The 23,133-nt window shown below is 37.2% G+C and overlaps 1 protein-coding gene across 1 annotated transcript; it reads left to right on the forward strand.

The window, feature by feature from the left end:
* Positions 1-1,596: 1,596 nt before the first annotated feature.
* LOC147372711 (C-type lectin domain family 7 member A-like) lies at positions 1,597-22,990 on the forward strand. Its single transcript, XM_086404108.1, has 7 exons — positions 1,597-1,820; positions 4,052-4,151; positions 5,048-5,131; positions 9,315-9,422; positions 11,111-11,262; positions 12,869-12,975; positions 22,852-22,990. The coding sequence occupies exons 2-7, from the start codon at positions 4,061-4,063 to the stop codon at positions 22,970-22,972; spliced, it is 663 nt and encodes a 220-aa protein (XP_086260234.1). The 5' UTR covers positions 1,597-1,820; positions 4,052-4,060; the 3' UTR covers positions 22,973-22,990.
* The last annotated feature ends 143 nt before the right edge of the window (positions 22,991-23,133 follow it).

The following is a 23,133-nucleotide window of genomic DNA, read 5'->3' on the forward strand; positions in this document are numbered from 1 at the left end:
CCGATGCTGCTGAAGAGGATGAGGCTTCCAAAGTTAGCTGCCTCACTCACTGTTGCTACAGAGAAAGTCATAAGTATGAACTGCAGTCAGCTCTTACCACCCACACCACTGGATGATATCACTACACTGAGAGCATAGAAATCATATGTATTCACCCCTAGAATACATGTTCAAAGCCAGTTTTCTGTCTTAATTATACTTTACCAATAAGAATGCTGTTTAGTCGCAAAACAAATAGTTATCAAATGCATTTCTGTTCAATGACACATTTTAGGATTGGAGAATTTGACATAGAAGGTACAAATTGAGATGTACTGCAGCCAAGTAGAGTAATTACATCCATGAGCCTCGAAGTTCATGGCACACAAATATGCCTAAAAACTAAGCTTTGCCCTTATGAGAAAGTCCACATGCATGGAGAATTTCTAGAACACTTTCCTTGTTGTCTTTATTTATGTCAGAAACCTCCTCCCAGAAAGCAACCCATTAGATCCTAGCAAAGAAAAATAAGTCAAAGACAAACCTACAAGGACAAAAGGTAGAAATTTTCAAATGTGCTACCATTATTTAAAGGAGATAAGACAGTTTTGCTTTGGAGGCAATGGGGGAAGGAAACATAAACCATGGAAAAGTGCTTTTGAAAAGACTTCAAACCATATAGCTGACATAGAAGTGGGTTTTGGTTATTACTATACATTTCTAAGAAGAATTTTAAAGCATCGGACATACGGGTCCTTTGATGCACAGATCAATGTGGTTGATAAAAAAAACAAAACAAAACTTTTGTTCCTGTCTAACACACACTTTTAGGGTTAAATGGGGCATTGAACTATTCACTGAATTAAACAAATCATAATTTATAAATACATGCTCTGACAATTTTGGCTATAACTAGAACAGATGATTTTTTACTTTGATGCCTTAAAAGGACTACATTCAACCCCACTCAACATTTTGAGCCTGTTGCTTTGTTTCTTTCTTGATTTCTATTTATTATTTAAACAGAAAATCTGCTCCTTTAGATAATTTAAAGAGAAGACAAGAAATAACTAGAAATCTATTATTATTCAAATTAGCCAGCCCAGTTATGTATGTATTTTTATTACTGCAGTCTGTCAAGCAATGTGGTTATCAAAATGTTTGTTAAAGATATAAGTTGCTTATGCACATTTTGACATAAACATTTTGTGACATAAAATAAGCAAAATGTGACATAAGTACATTTTGACAAAAATTTTACTTATTTTTACAGTTTTTATCTCATATATATATATATATATTAGGGATTTACCTTCATTCTTTAAAAGGAAAAATGTATGAATCATGTCAGGTAGAACATGGATATTATTTCCTTTTTGTTTTTATTAATATAACCTTTTATTTTGTTGTTAACCATTTTCTAATCTCATGAGATCCTGAGATGACCATTTTAATTCAGATTTATGGTAACTGCTAAAGTTCAGATTTGAACTGATCTACAGATGTCCTCACAATTTGGGGCTTTAGTTCTTTGTGACTCTTGTCTGACAGAGTGTGGAGTAAATGAGATACTGACACCAGTGGAAACTTTCTGTGTGGGAATATTGAAGGCCGTTTGATCATTGGCTATCTTTTTCTCTGACATTGTCTCTCTAAGGCCAGTCATACATTTCAACAAGGACCTCCTAGTCTCAAAGCAGAAGTGAAAGGCCAGCAGAGTGAGCTCATCCTAGCTGTGTTCCTGACCAAGCTTTTCCTCCTGTTGGTGAAATCTCAAGGCATAAACACAGGTACCATCAGGCACTGTGGGTCACGCTGTTGAACAAAGAAGGATAAAGCAGGTAAAGGAGAATTTGCTAGTGGGAGACCATGTAGAAAGTTACAAGGATTTTGTATCATTGCAAGAAAGAATTCACTTTGGGGTCCGTGTTAATTAATATCTAATGTTAACCCTGTTTGACCCTATGGGTCAAAATATTTAATATGCCGAATATGAGTTTTAAATATACTCAAATGTTTTGGGAAATATTTAACTCTTTTTAAGGTAATATACATTTATGGGTTTTTTTTTTTTCCTCTCACCTCTAGGGGTGGCAGCCAACTGGTTAGCAACTAATTATGCAAAGCTTGAACTCCCTTGTCTTAAAGTTAAATGTAATGGAAAAAGTTCAAGTGTTTGGATAATATGATTATTTTTCCATTAAAATATACCCAGGTTTATATAACAAATGTATTTTCTTGTTATTTGGGTAGACAGTTATTGAATTATAAAGTAACTAAATAAAAATCAGTGAGCTAGGAAAATATGTCCTTGAAAAAGTATTTACTTTGTAATTTGTCACTGTGGTAGAAAGAATATTTATTGCAAAATGGTTGGTAGTATATTCATACATCTTATTATCATTTGATGATTGTTCAAATCAAGTTTCCTCAAATTATAAAGAAATTAAAAGGTGAAATACTATGATATTAATATTTTAAGAAACAAGAATAAAATCTATTTAGGAAGACCAGTTATCTGGTTCTTTCTATCGAGTTACCAAAAACATTATTTTTTGAAAAATTATTTTCAAAATTTATTTTGAAAATTTTTTGAAGATTATTATTTTTTGAAAAATGTTTTTCCTCTTAAATAGTCATTATTTATTTATATTTCTAGGGAAGAGACATCATTATGTATTTTTTGTGGAAGTGTTTATATAAACTAATTATAGGCAAAGGATCATATTTTTGTAATTTTAGAAGCCATTGATATAACACACATATTTGAACTAAATATATATTACATATAAAATATATACTTTAATTTGTACTTATATATATTTATTCATTTGAACTAAATACTTTTGTTTACAACAAACTGTGGAAGAATATTAAAGAGATGGGAATACCAGATCACCTTACCTGCCTCCTGAGAAACCTGTACACAGGTCAAGAAGCAACAGTTAGAACCGGATATGGAACAATCGACTGATTCCAAATTGGGAAAGGAGTAGGTCAAGGCTGTATATTGTTACCCTACTTATTTAACTTCTATGCAGAATACACCATGCGAAATGCCGGGCTGGGTGAAGCACAAGTGGAATCAAGACTTTGGGGAGAAATCTCAGTCACCTCAGATATGCAGATGACAGCATCCTTATGGCCGAAAGAAAAGAGGAACTAAAGAGCCTCTTGATGAAGGTGAAAAAGGAGAGTGAAAAAGCTGGTTTAAAACTCAATATTCAAAAAATGAAGGTCATGGCCTCTGGTCCCATCACTTCATGGCAAGTAGATGGGGAAACAATGGAAATAGTGACAGACTTTCTTTTCCAAAATCACTGCAGCCCTGAAATTAAAAGATGCTTGCTCCTAGACAGCATATTAAAAAGCAGAGACATTGCTGAAAAAGGTCCTTCTAGTCAAAGCTACAGTTTTTCCAATAGTCGTGTATGGATGTGAGAGTTGGACCATAAAGAAAGCTGAGTGCTGAAGAATTGATGCTTTTGAACTGTGGTGTTAGAATTACAAATTATGCCTCAGTTATTTGATGTTACTTCCTAAAATGCCTTTTCTTGAATCCCACAATTTCTGCCTTTTTCTCAAACTGAGAAGATTGTCAAATTTGAGTGTGTGTGTCTGTCCTAAAGAGGGATTACTTTATTCAGTTTCAGACTATGGTTGCCATTTGGGCATGATACAGGCACTAAGTGACCAAATACAAATTTGCAAGAGAAGCTCTAATTCTAGATATTTATGTGAGAATGAAATATACCATTTCCCAAATTGTTGCAATGAATTCGTTTATTTTAAAAACAGTAAAAGCTTAACATAACATACCCATGAACTGTAATGGCTTGTTAATGAATCATGTAGAGACTGTTGTAAGTAATCACAAAGAGAAATTTTAAAAGTATTTTTTTTCTGATATTTTGAGATCAATAGTTATTTGGCATCACTTATTTCAGATTAGCATGCTGATCATTCATTTAGCTCTTTCTATTATTTCATGATAAATGTTGCTATTTTTCAATGCTATTAAAATGCCTTATTCAATGCTGCAAAGGATTCTTGCTGTGTTCTTTGCCTTCAGACCTCAGAAATGAGCCAGGAGAAAGTGATATACATGGAGCCAAAAATCCTGTATTCAAAGAAAAAGAAGGACAAAAGATTTCAGAGTCATAAAAGGAAAGGTAAAGTTTCTTTTTCATTTGTTTTCTTGTTTTCTGAAAATATTATGATGTTAAGTAAGAAAAAAAGAAATCATAATTGTGTCCACACATATTTGATATTACATGCCTAGTTCTTTATATACTGAGGTGTGCATACGTGCTAAGTTGCTTCAGTCATGTCTGACTCGTTGAGATACTATGAACTGTTGCCTGCCGGGCTTCTCTGTCCATGGGATTCTCCAAGCAAGAATTCTGAAGTGGGTTGCCATGCCCTCCTCCAGGCGATCTTTCCCACCCAGGGATTGAAACTGCATCTCCTGCAGCTCCTGCATTGCAGGTAGATTCTTTACCACTGAGCCACCAGGGAAACCCTTATATGTTGCTTTTCAGTCACTCAGTCATGTCTGATTCTTTGTGACTCCATGGGCTGCAGCATGCCAGGCTTCCCTGTCCTTCACTATCTCCTTGAGTTTGCTCATGTCCACTGAGTTGGTGATGCCATGTGACCATCTCATCCTCTGTTGTCCCCTTCTCCCACCTTCAATCTTTCCCAGCATCAGGGTCTTTCCTAATGAGTCAGTTCTTCTCATCAGGTGGCCAAAGTATTGGAGTTTCAGCTTCAGAATCATTCCTTCCAATGAATATTCAGGGTTGATTTCCTTTAGGATTGGTAGATTTGATCTCCTTGCATTCCTAGGGACTCTGAACAGTTTTTTCCAGTGCTTATATACTGAGGGATATAAAAATATAATAGTAATGAGATTTGTGGTCACAGTAATTATAGATATTAATTTTAAACTCCAGAACAAATTTCCATTTTGTTCTAATTCTGTGTTTTTTTTTAAATTCTTGATGCTTAATATATTTATTTATTTATATATATATATATATATATATTGCTTTTTGATTTTGTACAGAATCTCCATGGCATATCATTGCAATAATCCTGGGAATTGTATGCTTGTTTCTCCTACTGGCAATCACAGTCTTAGGATATATGTGTGAGTACCATATATACACATTTCTTATGAGTGAAAAGAGTCAGGATGAAAAATGAGATGCTATAACTAATGAACTTCTGTTGATATAAAGTTGTATAGAAATCATTAATGATCATGGATGGTGTTGATAATAATATTGATGATGATGATTTTATTATTTTGCTGTCACTGAGTGTTTATGCCACACAGAATAGTGTGATAAGTGTAATAGCACAAAAATCTTGCTGATTATATAATGCTGTTTACATACACAGTGGAAATTATTTTTCAAGTAGGATGAGGTTTTCCATATGACCAAAGAGTTGGGAAAATATTTATTTGAATATTACATTCATTATTATATACATTAAGCATATTGTTATATACTTAAAGATAATAATGTTTAAATTGCAAAGGAAAATAAATGATTTATTTTCTATATGATTAAATGTTATAAATTTTACATAGTTCATATAAATTTTCAAAAATTCTTATACAATGCTTGTTTCCAATATCTTTTCCTCATGATTATTAATTCTTTGTTTCACTCATTCAACAAACAATTTTGAGGATCTCTTAGGATCAGGAACTATGTATGGCATCAAAGATACAAAAATTAAAGGAAAAGTCATTTTTCAATGAGCTCAGTTTAAAGGAAAATATTTTTTAAAAAATGAACCAGTATTTAAAATAAAATATTATTAGTATAAAGGATGATGGCATGAAGATATCAGATGAATGGTGTATAGCATGCTGAGGTCAAGAAAGCTCTCCTGTAGGATTTAATAATTGATAAAAAGGGAAGGTAAGAAATAATTAGGAGGCTCAGGATAGAGAAGGCTCATTCAGGTAAAGAATAATATGAAAAAGGGACAGATGTACATGCTGGAAACATTCAGGTTTTGGACCAAAAAAAAAAAAAAAGTGGCTAGAAGGAAGTTTGGCTAGGTATGTAACTTCATGGAAATCTTTTGTACCATGTTGTGTGCATGCATGCTAAATCGCTTTAGTTATGTCAGACTCTGTGACCCTATTGACTGTAACCTGCCAGGATCCTTTGTCCATGGGATTCTCCAGGCAAGAATACTTGAGTGGGTTGCCATACCACCCTCCAGGGGATCTTTCTGACCCAGAAATCGAACCCACATCTCTTATATCTCCTGCATTGCAGGGGGATTCTTTACCCACTGAACCACCTGGGAAGCCCTTGTACCATGTTAAGAAATTTTAAATTTGCCTTAAAATCAAAGGAAACAATTGAAGTATTTTACATTAAGGAAAAACATAACTCATATTACATGAGCAGATCTGGATTCTGGAAAGTCCAGTCAAGGTAGACTGGAAAGATCAGATAGGGGATTATATCCAGATGAGAAATGAAATGTTGCCTGCCATGTCAGTAAACAAAGGATGTCACAATCATCAGTGATTGTAGGCATCAGGGGTGGTAGGCTGGTAAGCCCAGAGGGAAGCAAAAGAATACCTGTGATTTAGCAGCCATCAGACTGAAGCCACTCCATACAATGAGCCCCAAGGACACTTAGTATATGAAAACACAGCATACTGGCCCCAGATAGCTGAGATGCATATCAAAGGAGTGATTTCTGTGAGCCCAGACTCTTGTATATTCCTGTACAAAGAAAAACACTGGATCTTAATTTGAAATATCTAGTTTCTTTTATTGTTTAGATAACAATAATCTTTTGAAATTTAGACTACCTGCCTTTTATTGCCAAACTCCTATATAACCTATCTCTCCCTCCCACCCTCACCTCTTCAGATTGTTCTTTCAGAGTTACTTGAAGTGCTTCCTTCCCAGGGTTTGAAGTCCGAAAAACTCCCACTGAATAAAACATAACTCTCAACTTTTAAGTTGTGAATATATATATTTTTTAGTTGACACAGACTAGGGGTAAGAATTTCAGACTTTTTCAGTGGGAAGCACAAATTTTTTCTGCAATAGATTGATGGATACCTGTGTGTTTATAAAAAGGGAAGCAAGAAGGTAAGGGGAACTTAGGCTTGATGGCTATTGTTTCTATGTGAAGTATTGATAGCAGATGAAGCCATCTTTTGAGAGAGAGTCAGGAGGGGTCATAGATAATTTAGGAAAAGACTGAATAGCTATTGAATTAGGAAAAGAATGTGACTCAATAAACACATTGTGTAGTATTGAAGAGCATAATGATGATGAGAATTGTAAATGTCGATCAGCACTAATCTGTATCTGAACAGTTCTGTGACCTTTTTGTCATTGGACTTTCAGAAGTTTGTGGGCAGGCAATGTGATGAGATGAGTGATACATGTCTATCAGAGTTGGCTATTTTAAGATGTGCCTAAAGACTATTCTTCAAATTGTTGGAAGTCTTGCCCAAATCAGTTCTCTACTGTGTGGCCTTCAATTCAGTTCAGTCGCTCAGTCGTGTCCGACTCTTTGCCACCCCATGAACCGCAGCTCACCAGGCCTCCCTGTCCATCACCAACTCCAGGAGTCCACCCAAACCCATGTCCATTGAGTTGGCGATGCCATCCAACCATCTTATCCTCCATCATCCCCTTCTCCTGCCCTCAATCTTTCCCAGCATCAGGGTCTTTTCCAATGAGTCAGCTCTTCACATCAGGTGGCCAAAGTACTGGAGTTTCAGCTTCAACATCAGTCCTTCCAATGAACACCCAGGACTGATCTCCTTTAGGATGGACTAGTTGGTTCTCCTTGCAGTGCAAGGGACTCTCAACAGTCTTCTCCAACACCATAGTTCAAAAGCATCAATTCTTCGGTGCTCAACCTTTTTTATAGTCCAACTCTCACATCCATACATGACCACTGGAAAAACCATTGCCTGACTAGATGGACCTTTGTTGACAAAGTAGTGTCTCTGCTTTTAAATATGCTGTCTAGGTTGGTCATAACTTTCCTTCCAAGGAGTGTCTTTTAATTTCATGGCTGCAATCACCATCTGCAGTGATTTTGGAACCCAGAAAAATAAAGTCTGATACTGTTTCCACTGTTTCCCCATCTACCTGCCATGAAGTGATGGGACTGGATGCCATGACCTTAGTTTTCTAAATGTTGAGCTTTAAGCCAACTTTTTCACTCTCCTCTTTCACTTTCATCAAGACGCTCTTTAGTTCTTCTTCACTTTCTGCCATAAGGCTGGTGTCATCTGCGTATCTGAGGTTATTGATATTTCTCTCGGCAATCTTGATTCCAGCTTTGCTTCCTCCAGCCCAGCGTTTCTCATGATGTACTCTGCATATAAGTTAAATAAGCAGGGTGACAATATACAGCCTTGACATACTCCTTTTCCTATTTGGAACCAGTCTGTTGTTCCATGTCCAGTTCTAACTGTTGCTTCCTGTGTGGCCTTAGACAGACAAAAAGGAAAGGGAGGTGGGTGTCTACTAATCACAAGAAATGGCAGTATTTAGAAACTAGAAGTATTGGTGTGCCTTTTAAATTAAGGTCCAAAATATAAACATTGGAATGGATTAATGAATCAGAGCAACAGTGATATTTATTGTAACCAAGAACATTAAGAGACTGTGCAATTAATGTTTCTAGAGCTTTTTTACAAGTAGACATTGCATTTGGCTGAATGGTGATGAGTGTTAGCACAGTTTGAAACAACGATTCTCAATTTTGTAACAAATTCTCCAGTGTTTTGAAAAATGTTCCTACACTTGCTTTTACATTTTTTATGCACGAATTTTTGGAAAAGATGGCTATTTCTCTCAGAGTTTTTTAACTCTCTTTTTTCATATTATAAGTCGCCCTTTGAGTTCTTTTCTCATAGGTGTTCAATGAATCCATTATAAACTTGTGCTAAAAAAAGCCAAATCCCTTAGGTTACCCTTAAATGAAAATATTAAATGCTAAATCAAATAGTGAATACTAGATTTCACGAATTTCAAAATCTTTATTTGAAGAGTATATGACATAAAAGCCCTTTATTTCAGTTTATATTCTCTGTTTTATAAATGTTGATTACTGTTTTACATACTTAAGGTGAGTATTATAATTTATAGCTATATATAAAAATAAATTTTATGTTCTGACACTTTAAAATATTTTAATGTTACATTTTCTCTGATCATACTTTCATTTAGTCAATATTGTTTATTTTGTAATTCAGAATTAAATTATTGTAATAAAATGATCTATTAAAACCATTGATTATCTTAATTTTACAATATGGATTGAAGATTCTCAGACAAATTCTAAGTGCAATACACAAGATACGAAAGACACAAGAGAAAGGAATGTTTCTGTACCAGGAGCTGAGGATCACTCGGTTTTACCACTTGGCACAGGTAAGTACTAAATATTGAGTCTGTTAGCTGACAGATTTTTTTCATGGAATTATCCCCTACTCCTTGGAAGAAAAGTTATGACCAACCTAGATAGCATATTGAAAAGCAGAGACATTATTTTGCCAACAAAGGTCCGTCTAGTCAAGGCTATGCTTTTTCCAATGGTCACGTATGGATGTGAGAGTTGGACTGTGAAGAAAGCTGAGCGCCAAAGAATTGATGCTTTTGACCTGTGGTGTTGGAGAAGACTTTTGAGAGTCCTTTGGACTGCAAGGAGATCCAACCAGTCCATTCTGAAGGAGACCAGCCCTGGGATTTCTTTGGAAGGAATGATGCTGAAGCTAAAACTCCAGTACTTTGGCCACCTCATGCGAAGAGTTGACTCATTGGAAAAGACTCTGATGCTGGGAGGGATTGGGGGCAGGAGGAAAAGGGGACGACAGAGGATGAGATGGCTAGATGGCATCACCGACTCAATAGACATGAGTTTGAGTGAGCTCCAGGAGTTGGTGATGGACAGGGAGGCCTGGCGTGCTGCGATTCATGGGGTCGCAAAAAGTCGGACACGACTGAGTGACTGAACTGAACTGTACCATTTCAGTGATGTTATTCACTCGCTAAGTCCTGTCCTACTCTTTGTGACCCTATGTACTGCAGCACACCAGGCTTCCCTGTCTTTCACCATTTCTGGAGCATGCTCAAATTCATGTCCATTGAGTTGGTGTTGCTATCTAACCATATCATCCTTTGCCACCCTCCTCTCATTTTGCCATCAATCTTTCCCAGCATCAGGGTCTTTTCCAATGAGTCATCTCTTTCCATCAGGTGGCCAAAGTATTGAAGCTTCAGCTTCAGCATCAGTCCTTTCAATGATTATTCAGGGTTGATTTCCTTTAGGATTGACTGGTTTGATCTCCTTGCTGCCCAAGGGACTCTCAAGAGTCTTCTCCAGCACCATAATTCAAAGGCCTTTTCAGTACTGTAAAACTTTACACTCAACTTTGTTAGGACCTTTAATTATGCTCATTCTTTCTTATCAAATCAATTTTATCAATTATAGTTAATTGAACACAGACTTTCCAAAGAAGCTCCTATTAGCCCTTTATATTGTTTTGATTATTTTGTGCTTGTGGATGAATTTTTACCTATATAGATTCCTTGGAATTAATGGTTATGTCATGCTCAGTCTCTCAGTCGTTGTCAGAGTCTATGTGACTCCTGGGCTCCACCAGACTCCTCTGTCCATGGGTTTCTCCCAGCAAGAATACTGGGTTGGGTAGCCATTCCTTTGTCCAGGGGTCTTCCTGACCCAGGGACTGAACCTGGGTTTCCTGCATTGTGGGCAAATTCTTTATCATCTGAGCCACAGAGAAGCCTGGAATTAATACTATTTCTATATACTTACACCGATGGATTTCTTCCTTCAGGGAGAACTGCTCCATTTTTCTGTAGTCTATTTGTATTCAAGAAGTCAAGATTTATCAATCTTAACAATGGCCTTGGGTCTGTCAGAGACAGTCTCTGGCTCAACAGTATTCTTACCTACAGACTTTGGCAGGAGAACTATTGCTAACATAACTGGGGATGCAGGAAAGTTCATTCAGTTTGAAGTAAGCAGTGAAATACAGAAAAGTGCAGGTCTCTAAATGGTCTTGAGGTTGTGGATGATGGTGGTTTTTATTTTCAAGTTAAAGACTATGGTACATGTCAAGGAAGCTGGTCCTGCTGTGGAAAAGACTGTTACTATTTTTCAAAAACAGAGGAAAATTGGATGGAGAGTAAGAAGTCATGCCAAAACTTGGGCGCTAGTCTCATTAAGATTGATGACCAAGAGGAGCAGGTATGTTTACTGCATCAGAATAAGTGCTTTAGAAGTTCATATGTCTTAAGTTAGGATAATTGTATAGGCTTTTCCTCCAATGTTATCTGTTATTTCATCAGTTTGATTTGAAGCACTGGTCCATACGGGTGCAGACTTACCTGCAGGGCAGGGGACACAGGTGTAACAAAGACTTGGAAGAATTATTTGTTAAACCTAGAGAAATAGCTTTCCTGTGGATGTGGGTGCCATGGGATGATTTTCAGTCTTTCGATTATATGTGTTGCCTCTTCACATTTTAGTGTACATCAGATTGCTCAGTATTCAGCCGCTAGGGGCTAATTCAGGGCAAATGAAAAAATGCCTTCAATGATACAAACAGTTTAAAAGAGACATCTCATTGTATTGAGTGCTATTCTTCCACCATCAGTGTTTGGGAAGGAACACATTTGTAGAGAAGGATGAGTTTTTTATTTTCATGATCATAGGAAATATAGAATGAAAATAAAAGTGAATGAAACTAGCTGGAATGATTCTTCAAAAATGAATTTTTACCTTACTTATAATCCTGAGTGACAGAGGAAGCTTCTTTTTCCTGGAAGAGAAAATCTAGATTACATTTGCCATCACTTATAAGATTTGAGAATATAAAGCTTATCTAACAGATTATGTAGATTTCCTTCTACTGATTCAATTCAGGCATTTAATTTAATTCTTAATATTTAGTCCTGGAAATGTTATTTCTATTAGTGTCTCATGAAGTACAGGTTACAGCCCTATGTTTTCTTATTTATGAAAGTTATATTATCATAATAATAGTATGAATGAATCAGTCTTTACTAAGTAGTGGGATATGAAGCCAAAGAAATACAAATATCCAGATACAGATTACAAGTTCCTTGATCAATGTGAACCTCAGTTGTAATCAGTTCCCAAGTGATATGAGTTTTATTTTACCCCTGAGAGTTTGTTTTAATCCATTTTTTTTCTTGTAATATCCAGTTCTGTTCTCTTCAGTTTTATTCCTGCCATTGAAGTTTCTGGACTTAGAGCTTCATTGAATCTTTGTACTTTTGATTTGCATCTCCCTGATATCTAGTGAGCATGTTATAGCTCCATGTTTATAGTGCCTCTGTTTTATTTATTTGAAATATAGGTTCTTGTTCTTAATTTTGCTTATTTTTCTTATTGAATAACTTTGCTTTCTTATTGATTTTTAGGGATATTTTATTTGTTCATCAAACTAAATCACTACAAAAATCTGCAGATTTCAGACTTGTCTTTTTGTATTCTTTAAAGTATCTTATGATGAAGAGAAGTACTAGGTTTAGAGCAGTCATGTTTACCTATGTAATCTATTTTACATGGACTTTAAAAAATTTTTTTAAAGTCCATCATGTTCGTCCTTTTATATATTTCATCCAGACACGAGGAATAGAGTGATTCATTCATGAGGCCTTTCCACTTTCATTTCTTTTCTTCACAATGGAGAAATTAGTGCCTACTCTATTTGTCATAGGGGTATTTGAAAACAAATGTGTCCAGCATCTTATGAGAGTTCCCTGTAGTAAACTGTATTATTGATATTGTGAATAATGCTAGAAAAATAATTCTAATTTTCCCACAGGTCTTCATTCAATCAAAAATAAAATACAATCATTGGATTGGGTTAGAGAAAAAAGGGGATCGTCATCCCTGGAAGTGGCTGGATGGCACAACTGTTTCTAAGAGTCTGTAAGATTTTATTTCATAGTCTCCCCACTCCCTTTCATTCTCAGTACCTGATTCATAAATTACAGGTCAAAAACAGGAAATGGTCCTTGGGAATTTAGGGAACATCTTTAATTCCAGTCATCTCACTTCTCAGACCAGCAACCAAGTGCACATCTCAGGCCCCAGATAATCACATCCAAAAAGCATTATATCTACCCTCATTCTTTGGCAGTAGGAATGAATGATAACAAACCAAAAAATACCAAGTAATTTATATAGCATATTAGAGGATTGTAAATGCTATGATGTGATATGCAGCCCAATACATTTTGTCATAAAGGTGCTATATAAGTACCTTCCTGTGATGGAGGTAAAAAGAAGAGAGTTCAAGCTTCTTTGTTAGAAACTATAAGAATAATTGCCAGTAATTTTGATGGGGCATATCTGGAATTCAGTTTTAGATATATGGTGGATAAATATATTAAACATTTAATTACCTGCAGGATGTCACATGAACATTTTGGTACACTATTATCAAGTTCAGATGAGAGGTCTATTCATGCCTCAGTGCAGAGATGGTATTAATACTATGAGGCTGGAAGTGAACATCAGGAAATCTAAGGTCTGGGCCCTTGGACATCCAAATGTTTAAGATTATAGAACTCAAAAACATTACTGACCAATATAATATTGTAAAGCAATTAACCTCCAATTAAAATAAATAAATTTATATTAAAAAAACATTACTGAGAAAAGTGGTTAAAAATATGATTAAGTCAATGAAGAGGGTAGGTTCATGGGGTACATTAAAAAGAAGGACTACTTCAATAAGCAAAATGTGAAAGGCTGGTGACTTTTCACTGCTAATTTTGTTACTTGATATTAATACTTTAACTGAGATTCATGGACAGTTGGAGCAAAATTAAAATACATTTTCTTCTATATATTGTAGCCTTGCCCTAAAATGCAAAATCCATGTTCCTTAATCTCATTGCTCAGTTTCACAGATTTTTAATGCTTTGTTTCATGTGGAAGGCATTAGGCTCAGTGGGGGAAAAAAGTAAACTCACATTTTCTTTCTTTCTTTTCACTGAAGAATAGATGACATACTATATTATATTATTAGCTTCAGGTATACGACATAGTGATCTGATGCTTAGTTACAACATAAATTGATCATTACAATAAGATGAGTCCCCCTGCCCCCCGAAAAGACTAGTAACCCTCTGTCACCACAGAAATTTATTGCAATATTATTGACTATATATTATATTCCCAGTAACTTACTCATTTTATAATTAGAAGTTTGTAACTTTTAACCCCCTTCATCTATTTTTCCCAGCTTCTCACTTCTCTTCTCTCTGCAACCACCAGTTTTTCCGCAGAATCTATGAATCTGACTATGTTATATGGGGCCCAGTGGCACAATCCACTCTGGTCACTGGAACCAGGTGCCCTGGGGTATCTCCTGTATGGGCTGCATGTGTCCTATTGTTGTGGTTTAATTACAATTGCTGTGGGTGTGCAGGTTGGTGGGTTTGGCCTGCAGGTGGCCAAAGTATTGGTGCTTCAGCTTCAGCATCAGTCCTTCCAATGAATCAGATCAGATCAGTCACTCAGTCGTGTCCGACTCTTTGCGACCCCATGAATCGCAGCACGCCAGGCATCCCTGTCCGGCACCAACTCCCGGAGTTCACCCAGACTCACGTCCATCGAGTCAGTGATACCATCCAGCCATTTCATCCTCTGTCGTCCCCTTCTCCTCTTGCCCCCAATCCCTCCCAGCATCAGAGTCTTTTCCAATGAGTCAACTCTTCGCATGAGGTGGCCAAAGTACTGGAGTTTCAGCTTCAGCATCATTCCTTCCAAAGAAATCCCAGGGCTGATCTCCTTCAGAATGGACTGGTTGGATCTCCTTGCAGTCCAAGGGACTCTCAAGAGTCTTCTCCAGCATCACAGTTCAAAAGCATCAATTCTTCGGCGCTCAGCCTTCTTCACAGTCCAACTCTCACATCCATACACGACCAAGGGAAAACCATTGCCTTGACTAGACGAACCTTTGTTGGCAAAGTAATGTCTCTGCTTTTCAATATGTTATCTAGGTTGGTCATAACTTTCCTTCCAAGGAGTAAGCGTCTTTCAATTTCATGGCTGCAGTCACCATCTGCAGTGATTTTGGAGCCCAGAAAAATAAAGTCTGACACTGTTTCCACTGTTTCCCCATCTATTTCCCATGAAGTGATGGGACCAACTGCCATGATCTTCGTTTTCTGAATGTTGAGCTTTAAGCCAAATTTTTCACTCTCCACTTTCACTTTCATCAAGAGGCTTTTGAGTTCCTCTTCATTTTCTGCCATAAGAGTGGTGTCATCTGCATACCTGAGGTTATTGATATTTCTCCCAGCAATCTTGATTCCAGCTTGTGTTTCTTCCAGTCCAGCGTTTCTCATGATGTACTCTGCATATAAGTTAAGTAAACAGGGTGATAATATACAGCCTTGACGAACTCCTTTTCCTATTTGGAACCAGTCTGTTGTTCCATGTCCAGTTCTAACTGTTGCTTCCTGACCTGCATACAAATTTCTCAAGAGGCAGATCAGGTGGTCTGGTATTCCCATCTCTTTCAGAATTTTCCACAGTTTATTGTGATCCACACAGTCAAAGGCTTTGGCATAGTCAATAAAGCATAAATAGATGTTTTTCTGGAACTCTCTTGCTTTTTCCATGATCCAGTAGATGTAGGCAATTAGATCTCTGGTTCCTCTGCCTTTTCTAAAACCAGCTTGAACATCAGGAAGTTCACGGTTCACATATTGCTGAAGCCTGGCTTGGAGAATTTTGAGCATTACTTTACTAGCATGTGAGATGAGTGCAATTGTGCGGTAGTTTGAGCATTCTTTGGCATTGCCTTTCTTCAGGATTGGAATGAAAACTGACCTTTTCTAGTCCTGTGGCCACTGCTGAGTTTCCAGATTTGCTGGCATATTGAGTGCAGCACTTTCACAGCATCATCTTTCAGGATTTGGAATAGCTCAACTGGAAGTCCATCACCTCCACTAGCTTTGTTCGTAGTGATGCTTTCTAAGGCCCACTTGACTTCACATTCCAGGATGTCTGGCTCTAGGTCAGTGATCACACCATCGTGATTATCTGGGTTGTGAAGATCTTTTTTGTACAGTTCTTCTGTGTATTCTTGCCACCTCTTCTTAATATCTTCTGCTTCTGTTAGGTCCATACCATTTCTGTCCTTTATCGAGCCCATCTTTGCATGAAATGTTCCTTTGGTATCTCTGATTTTCTTGAATAGATCCCTAGTCTTTCCCATTCTGTTGTTTTCCTCTATTTCTTTGCATTGATCGCTGAAGAAGGCTTTCTTATCTCTTCTTGCTATTCTTTGGAACTCTGCTTTCAGATGTTTGTATCTTTCCTTTTCTCCTTTGCTTTTCACTTCTCTTCTCTTCACAGCTATTTGTAAGGCCTCCCCAGACAGCCATTTTTCTTTTTTGCATTTCTTTTCCATAGGGATGGTCTTGATCTCTGTCTTCTGTACAATGTCACGAACCTCATTCCATAGTTCATCAGGCACTCTATCTATCAGATCTAGGCCCTTAAATCTATTTCTCACTTCCACTGTATAATCATAAGGGATTTGATTTAGGTCATACCTGAATGGTCTAGTGGTTTTCCCTACTTTCTTCAATTTCAGTCTGAATTTGGCAATAAGGAATTCATGGTCTGAGCAACAGTCAGCTCCTGGTCTTGTTTTTGCTGACTGTATAGAGCAGTCATTCTCCATCTTTGGCTGCAAAGAATATAATCAATCTGATTTCAATGTTGACCATCTGGTGATGTCCATGTGTAGAGTCTTCTCTTGTGTTGTTGGAAGAGGGAGTTTGTTATGACCAGTGCATTTTCTTGGCAAAACTCTATTAGTCTTTGCCCTGCTTTATTCCATATTCCAAGGCCAAATTTGCCTCTTACTCCAAGTGTTTCTTGACTTCCTACTTTTGCATTCCAGTCCCCTATAATGAAAAGGACATCTTTTTTGGGTGTTAGTTCTAAAAGGTCTTGTAGGTCTGCATAGAGCCATTCAACTTCAGCTTCTTCAGCGTTACTGGTTGGGGCATAGACTTGGATTACTGTGATATTGAATGGTTTGCCTTGGAAATGAACAGAGATCATTCTGTTGTTTTTGAGATTGCATCCAAGTACTGCATTTTGGACTCTTTTGTTGACCATGATGACCACTCCATTTCTTTTGAGGGATTCCTGCCCACAGTAGTAGATATAATGGTCATCTGAGTTAAATTCACCCATTCCAGTCCATTTCAGTTCGCTGATTCCTGGAATGTCGACTTTCACTCTTGCCATTTCTTGTTTGACCACTTCCAATTTGCCTTGATTCATGGACCTGACATTCCAGGTTCCAATGAATATCCAGGGTTAATTTCCTGTAAGATTGACTTGTTTGGATGCCTTAGAGTCCAAGGACTCTCAAGAGTCTTCTCTAGCACTACAATTTGAAAGCATCAATTCTTCAGAGCTCAGTCTTCCTTAAGGAACAACTCTTACATGCTAACATGACTACTGGAAAAACCAGTAACTGTGACTATATGGACCTTTGTAAACAAAGTCTCTGTTTTTTAATATACGGTCTAGGTTTGTCATAGCTTTGCTTGTCATCAGTTCAATTCAGTCTCTCAGTCATGTCCAACTCTGCGATCCCATACACTGCAGCACACCAGGCCTCCCTGTCCATCAGCAACTCCCGAAGTTTACCCACTCATGTCCATTGAGTCAGTGATGACATCCAACCATCTCATCCTCTGTCAACCCCTTCTCCCGCCTCCTTCAACCTTTCCCAGCATCACGGTCTTTTCAAATGAGTCAGCTCTTCCCATCAGGTGGCCAAAGTATTGAAATTTCAGGTTCAGCATCAGTCCTTCCAATGAATATTTAGGACTGATTTTCATTAGGATGGGCTGGTTGGATCTCCTTGCAAGGGACTCTTAAGAATCTTCTCCAACACCACAGTTCAAAAGCATCAATTCTTTGGTGCTCAGCTTTCTTTATAGTCCAACTCTCATATCCATACATGACTGCTGGTAAAACCATAGCTTTGACTAGATGGACCTTTGTTGCCAAAATAATGTCTCTGCTTTTTAATATGCTGTCTAGGTTGGTCATAACTTTCCTTCCAAGGAGCAAGTGTCTTTTAATTTCATGGTTGCAATCACCATCTGCAGTGATTTTGGAGCCCCCCAAAATAAAGTCTGTCACTGTTTCCACTGTTTCCCCATCTATTTGCCATGATGTGATGGGACCAGACGCCATGATCTTAGTTTTCTGAATGTTGACTTTTAAGCCAACTTTTTCACTCTCCTCCTTCACTTTCACCAACAGGCTCTTTAGTTCTTCACTTCCTGCCATAAGAGGGGTGTCATCTGCATATCTGAGGTTATTGATATTTCTCCCTGCAATCTTGATTCCAGCTTGTGCTTCTTCCAGCCCAGCATTTTTAATGATGTACTCTGCATGTAAGTTAAATAAGCAGGGTGACAATATACAGCCTTGACATACTCCTTTCCTGATTTGGAACCCATCTATTGTTCCATGTCCAGTTCTTTTTTTTCTTGACCAGCATAGAGATTTCTCAGGAGGCAGGTAAGGTGGTATGGTATTCCCATCTCTTTCAGAATTTTCCACAGTTTATTGTGATCCACACAGTCAAAGGCTTTGGTGTAGTTACTAAAGCTGAAGTAGATGTTTTCCTGGAACTCTTTCTTTTTTTCGATGATCCAACGGATGTTGGCAATTTGATCTCTGGTTCCTCTACCATTTCTAAATCCAGCTTGACAATCTGGAATTTCATGGTTCAGGTACTGTTGAGACCTTACTTGGAGAATTTTGAGCATTACTTTACTAGTATGTGAGATGAGTGCAATTGTGCAGTAGTTTGCGCATTCGTTGGCATTGCCTTTCTTTGGGATTGGAATGAAAACTGACCTTTTCCAGTCCTGTGGCCACTGCTGAGTTTTCCAAATTTGCTGACATATTGAGTGCAGCAGTTTTACAAAATCATCTTTAATGATTTGAAATAGCTAAACTGGAATTCCATCACCTCCACTAGCTTTTTTCATAGTGATGCTTCCTAAGGCCCACTTTACTTTGTATTCCAGGATGTCTGGCTCTAGGTGAGTGATCATACCATCATGATTATCTGGGTCATGAAGATCTTTTTTTTGTATAGTTCTTCTGTGTATTCTCGCCACCTCTTCCTAATATCTTCTGCTTCTGTTACTTGTCATAGCTAGCATCTTTTAATTACATGGCTGCAGCCACAATCTGCAGTGATTTTGAGCCCAAGAAAATAAAGTCTATCACTGTTTTCACTTTTCTGTTTCTATTTACCATAAAGTGATGGGACCGGATGCCATGATCTTAGTATTTTCAAGAAGGAGTTTCAAGCCAGATTTTTCACTCTGTTCTTTCCCCCTCAAGAGGCTCCTTGGATCCTCTTTACTTTCTGCCATTTGAGTGGTATCATATGCATTTCTGAGGTTATTGATATTTCTCCTGGCAATCTTGATTCCATCTTATGATGCATCCAGCCTGGCATTTCACATGATGTACTCTGTGTATAAGCTAAATAAGCAAGGTGACAATATACAGCCTTGACATACTCCTTTCCCAATACCGAACCAGTTCATTGTTCCATGTCCACTTCTAGCTGTTGCTTCTTGACCCACACACAGGTTTCTCAAGAGTCAGGTAAAGTGGTCTGGTACTCCCATATTTTTAAGAATTTTCTAAGGTAAGCTGTGATCCACACAGTCAAAGGCTTTAATGTAGTTAATGCAGCAGAACTAGATGCTTTTTAGGAATTCCCTTGCTTTCTCCATTATCCAACGCATGTTGGCAATTTGATTTCTGGTTCCTCAGCCTCTTTGAAACCCAGCTTGTACATCTGGAAGTTTTTGGTTCTTATACTGCTAAAACCTTGCTTGAAGGATTTTGGATATAACTTTACCAGCATGTGATATAAGTGCAATAATATGGTAGTTTGAGGACTTCTCAGATGGCACTAGTGGTAAAGAACTTGACTGCCATAGCAGGAGACATAAGAGACACAAATTTGATCCCTGGTTAGGGAAGATACCCTGGAGGAGGGCCAGTATCCTTGCCTGGAGAAATCCATGAACAGAGGAGCCTGGTGGGCTGTGGCCCATAGGTTCCCAAAGGGTCAAATATGACTGAAGTGACTTAGCAGGCAGTAGACAGTAGTTTGAACATTCTTTGGCATTTCCTTCTTTGGGACTGGAATAAAAATTGACCTTTTATTGAAGATATCTCTAGTCTTTTCCTTTCTATTGTTTTCCTCATTTCTTTGCATTGCTCATTTAAGAAGACTTTTTTTTTCTCTACTTGCTATTCTTTGGAGCTCTGCATTCATTTGGGTATATTTCCATTTCACTCTTGCCTTTCACTTGTATTGTTTCTTCAGATGTTTGTAAAACATCCTCAGACAACCACTTTGCCTTGTTGCATTTCTTTTTCTTGGGAATAGTTTTGGTCACTACCTCCTGTACAGTGTTATTGATTTTCATTCATAGTTCTTCAGGCACTATATCAGATCTAATGCCTTGAGTTTATTTGTCACCTTTAGCTGTGGATGTGACTGGTGATAGAAGCAATGTCAGGTCCATGAATCAAGGCAAATTGAAAGTTTGTCAAACAAGAGATGGCAAGAGTGAAGAGCTGATTCATTGGAAAAGACTCTGATGCTGGGAGGGATTGGGGGCAGGAGGAGAAGGGGACAAAAGAGGATGAGATGGCTGGATGACATCACTGACTCAATGGACATGAGTCTCAGTGAACTCCGGGAGTTGGTGATGACAGGGATGCCTGGCGTGCTGCGATTCATGGAGTTGCAAAGAGTTGGACACGACTGAGCGACTGATCTGATCTGACTGTATAATCATAAGAAATTTGATTTAGGTCATACCTGAATTGCCTAGTGGTTTCCCCTACTTTCTCAATTTAAGCCTGAATTTTACAATAAGGAGTTCATAAACTGAGTCACAGTCAACTCCAGGTCTTGTTTTTGCTGACTGTGTAGAGCTCCTCCTTGAGTTGCAGAGAATATAATCAATCTAAATTCAGTATGGACCATCTGGTGATGTCCATATGTAGAGTCTTCTCTTGGGTTGTTGGAAAATGGTGTCTGCTATGTCTAGCATGTTCTCTTGACAAAACTGTTAGCCTTTGCTATGCTTCATTTTGCACTCCAAGGCCAAACTTACCTGTTATTCAAGTATTGTTGCCATGAGTATCCCATGAACCCTTAAAAAAGGCAAAAAAGATATGACACCAGAAGATGAAACCCCAGGTCAGAAAGTGTCCAATATTTTACTGTGGAAAAGCATAGAGAAATTACTAATAGCTCCAGAAAGAATGCAGCAGTTAGGTCAAAGCAGAAACGATGCTCAGTTGTCAATGTGTGTCTGGTGGTGAAAGTAAAGTCTGATGTTGTATAGAACAATATTGCACAGGAATCTAGAATGTTAGGTCCATGAATCAAGGTAAATTGGACGTGGTTAAGCAGGAGATGTCAAGATTGAATATCAACATCGTAGGAATCAGTGAACTAAAATGGGCAGGTATGGGTGAATTTAATTGTTATATGTTAATTGCTTAGTCATGTCTGACTCTTTGTGACCCCATGTACTGTAGCCCACCAGGCTCCTCTCTCCATGGAATTCTCCAGGTAAGAATACTGGAGTGGGTTGCCACTTCCTTCTCCAGGGGAGATTCCTGGCCCAGGGATCAATCCCATTTCTCCTGCATTGCAGGCAGATTCTTTACTATCTGAGCTATAGGGAAGTCCTGAATTTATTTGGCTGACCATTACATCTACTACTGTGGCCAAGAAATATAGCAGCCCTCATAGTCAACAAAAGAGTCCAGAAAGCAGAACTTGGGTGCAACTTCAAAAATGACAGAATGATCTCAATTTGTTTCCAAGATAAACCATTCAAAAGCACAATATTCTATGTCTGTGCCCCAACCACTGCCCCAACCGCTGAAGAAATTGAGGTTGTCCAGTTCTGTAAAGACCTTCAAGATCTTCTAGAAGTAACACCAAAAAAAAAAAAAAAAAAAAAAGATGTCCTAGACCCAGAGAATGATATGGGGAGGGAGGAGGGAGGAGGGTTCAGGATAGGGAACACATGTATACCTGTGGCGGATTCATTTCGATATATGGCAAAACCAATAAAATATTGTAAAGTTAAAAAATAAAATAAAAAAAAAGCTGTCCTTTTTAACGTTGGGGATTAGAATGCAAAAGTAGGAAGCCTGAGTCATAGGAAACTAGATCTATTTTTATTTCTAATTACAATGAACATGTATACTTGTGGCAGATTCATTTTGATATATGGCAAAACAAATACAATATTGTAAAGTTAAATAAAATAAAATTAAAAAAATAATAAAAAAGAAAAGGAAGATATTCAAAAAGAATAAAATAAAATGAAGTTAAATTAAAAAAACAAAAAAATTAAAAAAATAATTACAATGAACCAAATAATATATTTTTTTATATTTAAACACTTCCCAAATTTTCAGAAGTCTCAAAAGAATTTTTCAAACTACATATCTAGTTCATGTATATATCCCATTCTATACTATCCTTTCTACTTCTTCCTTATCTCTAATTGACCACTGGCAATATTTTCCTTAGTTTTAGACATAATTATACTTTATAATTCCACAGGTAAATATCTGTTACAAGATAAACATTCCATCAAAATAATTACATCTATATGTTTTAAATTTGTGATAATTAAATTTTGCTAAAGAATGACTTTCTAAAATAAATATATTTTTCTGATGCAGGGATTTCCAGAATTCAAATGAAAAATGTGGAAGCCTCAAGCCAAAACATATTATTCCTGATGTTTGTGCTAAGCAGTTTCACTATATTTGTGAAAAAACGTTAACTTGCCTTAATAATTAAAGGAATTACTGTGATCAATGTCTTAATACATTCATCCTTTAATAGATATTAGGGAACAAACTTTAATTATTCACTAACTTAAATTACAAACAAATTACTCAACTACGTATGATTTAAAAAGGATTATGGTATCTCAACATCTGTGAGAAAAGATGAATAAG

The sequence above is a fragment of the Bos grunniens genome, chromosome 5 (genome assembly GCF_055505025.1).
Source record: "Bos grunniens cultivar Pamir isolate PY7600 chromosome 5, Bosgru_T2T1.0, whole genome shotgun sequence".
Classification (NCBI taxonomy): domain Eukaryota; kingdom Metazoa; phylum Chordata; class Mammalia; order Artiodactyla; family Bovidae; genus Bos; species Bos grunniens.